Here is an 8,663-nt window from a genome sequence, read left to right as displayed (position 1 = left end):
AACAAATACCAAAAGTGGATGGCTATGAATAAACCGAAATTGATTCTCTCAGTTTAGAAGCTAGATGAGTGAGTTCAGGATGCTGACTCCAGGGAAAGGCTCTCTGTGGGGCCTGGGGGAAGGTCCTTATCAATCTTTCCCTGGGTCTCGCACAAAGACTCTGGGTCCCAAGGACATGCCCCACTCACAGCTCTTCTTTTTGGTGGTAGGAGGTCCCTCTTCTCTGCTCAATTCTTTAATCCTTTTTATATCTCAAAAGAAATTGACTCCAGATAGAACCTAATCCTGTCATTGTGACCTGCCTCAATAACCACACAGAGGTCAGGACCTACAACACAGAGGGTAAGTACACCAGATCTCAGCATGGAGGATCATTACATAATGCTGAGGGTCATGGTCCGGTCGGGCCAACACATATTTGTAGAGGGCACACAGTTCACTTCATAGCAGAAGCCATTGCTTTAATCCCAACTTATAGTGACCCTTGCATACCAGCAGGCCACTGCCCCGTCTGACACCACCCTCACAATCTTGCCTATGTTCCAGCCCCTTGTTCCAGCCGCTGGAACTTTTGTAAAAAAAAAAGGAGAACTTTTGTAAAAAACAAGAAATAAGAGGGGAAAAGTCTATCTCAATGAGGGGCTTCCTCTTTTTCTGCTGACCCTTTACTAAGCATGCTGTCCGTGTCCAGGGACGAGTCCCTCCTGATAAATTAAGATATGGAAATTGAGTTAGATGTACTAAGTGAAAAATCACCTAAAACAAAGAATTCAGTATTGTGTTAAGTTTTCTCCAGCAGCTGTAATTAAAGATGCAAGTAGGAGGCTTTTAGGAAGAGAGATGGGTCATCTTACAGTTCTGGAGTCTAGATGTCCAAGTTAAGGCACTGGCTCTGGGGAACGGTCCCTGTGGATAGCCTCAAGAGTTCCTTGGTTCTTGGTGCTCCAGCTCCTCTGTCTGTGTCCGTCTGTGTGTCCATCTGTCCACCTATCTGTCTACTCTGCTCTTTTTATGACAACACTTAGAATTGACTAGGGTTAGGACCTACCCCAGTCTTTTAGGACTTCATTAATGTAAGAATGGAATCCTGGTGTGGCGCTGTGAGTTAATGCAAAGTCGCTTTGAACCTCAAGGTCGACAGTTCAAGCTCACCTGCTGCTCCTCAGAAACCCTATACAGGGTCGCTATGCGTCAGAACCGACTTGATAGCACTTAACAACAATGTAACAAAAGGACCCCCACCCCATTCCCAAATTTAGCTGTATTTTTGGGGTTAATCCATCAACATAGCACTTGGATGTCCCAGGTTGATACCACATGGACTCCCTGAGCCATAAAGGCGTATATGTTAGAAAACGAAAAAGCACTCCTTAGTGATGCCAAACATGCATTTTAAAAAGCCCTTTCCTACATTTTCTACCATGAACATGTATCCTAACTGGGAGGGGAGAAGAAACCTACTACCGCTGAGTTAATTTCAAGTCATAATGATGCTGTAGGGCAGAATAGAACTGCCCCATAGGGTTTCTTATCAGGAGAGACTGGTCCCTGGAAAAAGACGTCATGCTTGGTAAAGTAGAGGGTCAGCCAAAAAACAAGAAGACCCCCAGTGAGATGTGCTGATGCAGTGACCGCTATGGCAGGTTCAGACTTGGCAGCAGGACTGAGCAGTGTTTCCTTCTGTTGTGTGTGGGTTACTTTGTGTTGGAAACCGACTCAAGGGTCCCTAATAACAACATCAATCATTATGGAAGCTAGTAGGTTCAAACCGCCAGCCTTATGTTAGCAGCCCAATGCTTAGCCCAGAGCACCACCAGAGCTCCCACTGGGGAGGAAAACAAGTGCCCACAAATGACATCACCTGAAAGAACCTAAAAAAGACCAGCCTGTTGCTCTAGTTAAATTCCTAGCAGGGCTTCGTCCTGAGGGCTCTCCGTACTTTCTCCAATTGTGGGTGTTTCCCTCTCTTCTCGTTGCAGATGATTTTGAAAACAATCTTCCAGGAGTTGTGAATGGTACTTAAATCCCAGACCCATGCTTGCCCACCTGTGAACCATCTTCAGGAAGCCTTCCTGTGTCCCCAGCACCCAATAAAGTCTTTGACTACCTCGCCCATCAAGAAACACAGATACATCCCTCCTATGGCTCGCTTCACTAACGGAATCTCCACCTCCGTCTCCCTGTCTGGGGTCAGGTAGGCGGCAGGGAGGCCCTGATCTGGCCCAGCCCGGCGCGCTGTGTGACTTGGAGCCTCCTCCGCAAGTCTGCTGAGAGGGAAAGTGACATCTATACACTTGCCTCCAACCCACTGCCCATTTGTTGGAAATGGTTTTTTTAAAAAAAGAGTTTTTTCAAGAACAGTACTTAATAACATGTGAAAATTTATACAAAATTCAGATTTTAGTGTCCAGGAATAAAGTTTTATTGAAACACAGCCACATACTTTCATTATTCTAATTGTCTGTGGCTGCTTTTATGTTACAATGGCAGATTTCAGGAGTTGCAATGAAGGCTGTTTGGTAGGAAAAAACTAAATAATATACTACCTTGGCCCTCCTGGGAGTCCCTGGATTGTGCAGAAGAAGGGCGTGGCAGTGTGCTTCTGAAAAGTCAGTTATTGAAAATCCTGTGGAGCACAGTTCTGCTTAGACACACGTGGGCTATCGTGAGTCAGGGTTGGTTTAATGGTCACTTCTGTTTTTTGGGGGGTAAAGTTGTTGTTGTTAAGTGCCATCGAGTCGTTTTCGACCCATAGCGACCCTGCACAGGGTTTCCGAGGCTGTAAATCTTTACGGGAGCAGAACGCCTCATCTTTCTCCTGCGGAGCGCCTGGTAGTTTCAAACGCTGACCTTAAGGTTCACAGTCCAATTTGTAACCACTACGCTACCAGAGCTCCTTTGGGGGTAAAGGATATATGCCAATTCCTTGTACTGTTCTTACAACTTTTCTTTAGTTGAAAAGGATATTGCTATGCACACCTGTTCATCACAGCACCATTCACAAAAACAGCCTAAATGCCCTTCAGCAGAAGAATGGAGAAACAAACTTTGATACTTACACACAATGGAATAGTATGCAACACTGAAGAACAACAATGACTCTGAGAAACACCTCATAACATGGATGAACCTGGAGGATGTTGTGCTGACTGAAATTAGTCACCGAAGGACAAATGGTGTATGAGACCGCCGTTGTGAAAAGTCAAGAAGGGATTTTCATGCTAAAAAGAGAAAACATTCTTTGATGGTTTCCAGGGATAGGAGGGAAGGGAGGATAATTCACTGGCTAGAGGGTTGTTGATGTTAAGTGTCTTCAAGTTGGTTCTGACTCTTAGAGACCCTGTAAGGGGTTTCCAAGGCTTTTTAAAGCCTCCCCTTTCTCCTGTAGAGCGGCTGGCAGGCTTGAACCGCAAATGTTGTGGTTCACAGTCCAGTGCTTATCATATGGAGCCACTGTGCAAGAGGGTAGACACACATGAACTTGAGTGATGGCGAAGTCAATATGCAACAAGAGGGAGGTAGGCAGAAGAATGATGAAGGCAAGAGAAGACACGGAGGGATACAAGAAGTATAGAAAATAAAAGTAAATATGGTTAAATCCACAATCCTGCAATAATAGTGATCTATGGGGGGGGTGCTGTGGGCTAATGTGCTGGACTGCAAAGTCGGTTGGAACCACAAGGTCGGCTGTTCAAGCTCACCAGCTGCTCCTTGGAAACCCTATAGGTTTGCTATATGGGTCAGAACCGACTCGACGGCACTTAACAACAACAACATGGGTAGATTCAGGGACAGACATACAGACTGAACGAGTGTGGGAGGAGTGGGAGAATACCCACAAATATAAATGGGTTTGACAGAGAGTATCTGTACATGGGTAGTTAGTTACCTTTGCAGCAAACAGATCCGTGAATGTGGTAGAGCAAAGTTAGGAAACTTCTTAGACATTACCCAAGACCTTGAGTGAATAAGTTGCTGGGCCTAGGGGCTGAGAACTATGTTGTGGTATGCCACAGTCCACAAAGACTTTCTACATCCCACTTAGACTCGATGGTAGTTTACAACACCACTTAGGTAAGTTGTTAAGTGCCATCGAGTAGATTCCAATCCATAGTGACCCTGTATAGGGTTTCCAAGGAGCAGCTGGTGAGCTTGAACCACCAACCTTGCAGTTCAAACTGACTTTGCAGTCTGACGCATTAGCCCAGTGCCACCCCAGGACTCCTAGGTAAGTAGTGACTGGGATCTTAAAAGCTCATGAGCAGCCATCTAAGGAACAATGATTGGTCTCTCCCTGCCCCGAAGAATGATGAAAACTGAAGACCCCTGGAAACAATTCATGCAATGATGATGAAGGCAGGAGAAGGCACTGGAAGGAGCAAAGAGTTAAAGGGAACAGAGGTAATGGCTTCTGAGACCAGAATAAGTAGATGTGGCCGGTACTGATCGGAATCACATTAGAAGGGCCCGGAGAGAGTGGAAGAAAATGTGGAACAAAACCCCTAATCCTAAAAGACACCAGGCTTACTGGTTACACAGAGACCGGTGGGACCCTGAGACCACGGCCCTTGGTCACCCTCCAGGTCTGGAACTGAATTCAATTTTCAGCCCACAATAGCATCACAGGGAGGGAATGGGTTAAGTGATGTTACATGGAGGACATTTGCAGTCATCGAAATGAAGCGTGTGGTTTGTTGAAGGTAAAACAAGATCTGCTCTGTAAACCTTCACTCAATTCGCAATAAAAAGTTTTTTAAAAGATATCCAAATAGAAAGTTACAGAGAAGTCATTATATTAGAACATTTGAGGTTAACAAGTCTAACGGAGGCTGCGGGGCTGGTGAAGGCCTCTTGTCTCAGACTCCCTTCCCCACCCCACCCCCCGAGCTCCAGAAATGAGTCTCAGAACATAATATTACGTTACCATCAAAGAGGGGTGCTGAAGGGTACTGAAGCAAACCCACAGAATCTCCAAACTGGCCTGTATTAAATGACTCTTAGTGGTGTGCGCTGTAGGATAAGCACTGGACTGCTAACTGCAATGTTGGTGGTTCAAATCTACCATCTACTCCTGGGACACCCTACACAGGCTTCATGTGAGTCAGCACGGACTCGAGGGCACTTAACCACAAAGGTTGCCATGTTGGTTGGAACTGGGACGATGCTGGGCTTTGAGGAGCGTGGGAGCAGTTGGATCCCTTACATTAACGTTTTCCACATCCCTGGTGTTTCCACTTGGTTGTCTTGGTGGTGGCTTTGTCCCCCATTCCTGAACAGCCTCCCCAGACCCCACTCTGCAAGGGGCCCTCCTGGAAATCCAGATCTGAGATCCTCTTGTTGGCTCTCAAACTCATCTGGAGTTTCCTGTGGGAATTGATAGGAAGCTTATAAAGCTCTGCTCTCTGACTTCGTTGAGCAAGTCAGGGCCTGACTGGGTCTCGTGGGGTGCCTGCTACCCAAGCTCTCATGGCTTTGTTCTGAGCACCCCATTTCACTTCCGCTTCACTGGCTTGCCCAGACATCTGCCAGAGGCTTATGGTTTATTCACCCATAAAATAAGCCGGCATGCCCAGAAGAGGCAGACAGATCTATGGACAGAAGCAAAACTGGGGAAATAGGTCCCAGCACTTCAGGGTGCTTAGGATGTGAGAAAGGTCGTGTTCCAATTCACTTGTCCCAAGTCGACTGTTGAATACACGATATACGGATCACTGGTCAGACTTTGGGAAAAATAAATCATTACCCTTTCCACAACTACCCCCATTGAGAGACTGCCCCATAGACCCCAGAGGGTCTCAGTTTTCATCATTCTTCTGGGCAGGGAGAGACCAATCATTGTTCCTTAGATGGCTGCTCAAGAGCTTTTAAGATCCCAGTCCTGGGGTGGCGCTGTGGGCTAATGCGTCAGACTGCAAAGTCAGTTTGAACTGCAAGGTTGGTGGTTCAAGCTCACCAGCTGCTCCTTGGAAACCCTATACAGGGTCACTATGGATTGGAATCTACTCGATGGCACTTAACAACTTACCTAAGTGGTGTTGTAAAGTACCATCGAGTCTAAGTGGGATGTAGAAGTTCGAATCCACCAGCAGCTCCTTGGGAGAACTATATGGCAGTCTGCTTCTGTAAAGACCTGCAGCCTTGGCAAATCTCCAGAGCCTTCTGCTCCGTCCTACAGAGACACTGTGAGTGGAAATCGACTGCACAAGTGGAAATTGACTCCACGAGTGGAAATCGACTACAAATGGTGGGTGTGCAGGAAAAGGGGAGACATGAGAAGTGAAGCTAAATCCCTTGTTTGTAAAAAAAAAAAAAAAAACTAACTTTCTTACCAAACAATAGTCGAAATACCAGCAATCCAACAAAATAGCGGACAAAGAATTGTCGGAGGCCAGTTAATAGGTCATTCAAGGGTGAAGGGTTAGCTGTGGGTTTAATCTGTCCCACCACGTCTCTCCCCTGGGAGAACGCTGGCCTGTAGTTGGAAATGCATCCGCACATATTCTAACCAGCCTGGTCCAAGGTCCCAGTTCCAAAAGAAGAGCTCACAAAAAGAAATGAGAGTTTGCAGAACTTAATAAATATATGAGGTTCGGTGGTAGCATTCTCACCTTCAGAGCGGGAGACCCAGGTTTGATTCCTGGCCAACGCAACTCATGTGCATCTGTCAGCGGAAGGGTTCGTGTGACTCGGACGCTGAGCAGGTCTCAGCGGAGCTTCCAGATTAAGACAGATTAGGAAGAATGACGTTGTGGTCTACTTGCCAAAATCAGCCACTGAAAACCCTATGAATCACTACGTCCAGGTTCACAAGGCCTGATGAGTAGGGCGCAGGATTAGGCAGCGTTTTGTTCCATTGTGCACGGGGTCATCATGGGGGAGGGGGCATGAGGTCGCCATGAATTGGGGGGCTGACTTCTTGCGGGCATGTGTTTTATAGGGGCGATTCCTTGAGCCCATTCCAGGACGTCGGCCCATCCCCAGCTTCTCTTTTCCATTCGCTCTTTGAAAACTGTAACCCAATGATACCCTAGCGGGTCACACCACGCAGGGCAACTAGAAGTGAAGCCACAGAGCGAGAGGACTACAGCTCCCAGTAGGCCCCGCGCCACCCAGCTACGTATTCCCAGGGGGCCGTGGGAGGAGTCCCGTGCAAAGGGCGGGGCGTTCCCGACGTGCCCCGCGGTGCGCCTCAACCGCCGGGTTTGAATTGCGGCGTCGGCGGAATGGGTGCTCCGTTGTTGCCCCGGGCCTGGCAGCTGTATCTCAAGGACCACCGCATCTCTACGTTCAAGAACTGGCCCTTCTTAGAGGGCTGCTCTTGCACCCCGGAGCGGGTGAGACTGCCTGGCCCCTCGGGGCGCCCTCCCGGAAACCCCAGCCCCGCCCCGTCCCCCAATCACTCCCTGGACACTTTGAACCCCCCCAACCCCGCCCCGGACCTCTAGATACTGTGGACCCCCAGCTCCGTCCTGGACTCCAGGCCGGCCCCGTACCCCTAGACACCTTGTGGACCCCCAGCTCCGTCCTGGATCCCCAGGCAGGCCCCGAACCTCCAGACACTATGTGAACCCCTAGACCGGCCTAGAGTCCCCAGCCCATCCCCTACCCCAAAGCCCCTTGGTGTCCATTCATCCCCTCTCCCTTGCAGATGGCCGAGGCTGGCTTCATCCACTGCCCCACTGAGAACGAGCCTGACCTGGCCCAGTGTTTCTTCTGCTTCAAGGAGCTGGAAGGCTGGGAGCCGGATGATGACCCCATGTAAGTGCCCAGGAGGGGCTCCGTCAAAGCTTTGTTCTGAACTGGGCTCGGGGACTGAACTGAGGAAGCGGAGCCTTCTAAACTGATTTTGTGCCTTTCAATTCATAAGCGGGAGTGGGACTTCAAAGTTCATCGGAAATGAAAGGTAATTACATTTTTGAGTGGATAATTCTCTGCCTGCTGGTGCCTAGGTGACACAAATCAGTGTCCTTCAGGGTGGATGGAAGGCTCTCGATACCTGGCAGGTTCACCATGATGTGGGGACAGATCCTGCTCTTGTGAGCATCTAGCCATACCCAAGTGCCATAAAGCGTGTCCTCTTGAAGACTGTGGTTTTGAATTTGACTTGTCAAGAAACCATGAACCATGGGGGGAAGAATTCTGTGTATTTACTCAGGTGGGTTACAGTCGCCTGTCTTTTGGAAATGGGATGTTTTTTTCCTGCTGGAATCAAACAATTCCACAACTTAAATTTTTTTTTTCTTCCAGAGAATCAGCTGAGTTGTTTATCTTGGCCAGAAGAGTGTTTTTTTTTCCTCTAATGCGTTTTCTGTTATGATTCAGTATTGACGGGGGTGCCATGGACTGAGGGAAGAGAATAGTGATCGCATTAGTCTTGGAAGTGAATGTCAGAAGTGTTATGTTTTCAGATTATAGTTAGGACTAGCTGTTCTTTGGACTTTGTGTATATTTTCATTCGGATACATTTTTGTTGTTGTGAATTGAATGAAAGTTTACAGGACAGATCATCAGTTTTACATTCAACAAATCATACACCTTGGCTAATTACAATGATTATAATCCCCTCCATGTACCATCAGTTAATAGTATTTCTCTCTATTCATTTTAGATCTTTAAAAAAAAAAAAAAACAGCAACAAAAAACATTCAGGCATATATAATAAT

The 8,663-nt window shown here is 47.5% G+C and overlaps 1 protein-coding gene across 1 annotated transcript in view; it reads left to right on the top strand.

The window, feature by feature from the left end:
• Positions 1 to 7,217: 7,217 nt before the first annotated feature.
• Positions 7,218 to 8,663, top strand: part of BIRC5 (baculoviral IAP repeat containing 5) — a 6,130-nt gene continuing 4,684 nt past the window's right edge. Inside the window, exons 1-2 of the mRNA XM_006869535.1 lie at positions 7,218 to 7,334; positions 7,649 to 7,758. Coding sequence (XP_006869597.1) covers positions 7,224 to 7,334; positions 7,649 to 7,758 — 221 coding nt within the window. The 5' untranslated portion in view covers positions 7,218 to 7,223. The remainder of the gene's footprint in view (positions 7,335 to 7,648; positions 7,759 to 8,663) is intronic.

The sequence above is a fragment of the Chrysochloris asiatica genome, unplaced genomic scaffold (assembly GCF_000296735.1).
Source record: "Chrysochloris asiatica unplaced genomic scaffold, ChrAsi1.0 scaffold00132, whole genome shotgun sequence".
Lineage (NCBI taxonomy): Eukaryota > Metazoa > Chordata > Mammalia > Afrosoricida > Chrysochloridae > Chrysochloris > Chrysochloris asiatica.
The sequence above is the reverse complement of the archived record's forward strand: the minus strand, read 5'-3'. Positions and strand labels throughout refer to the sequence as shown.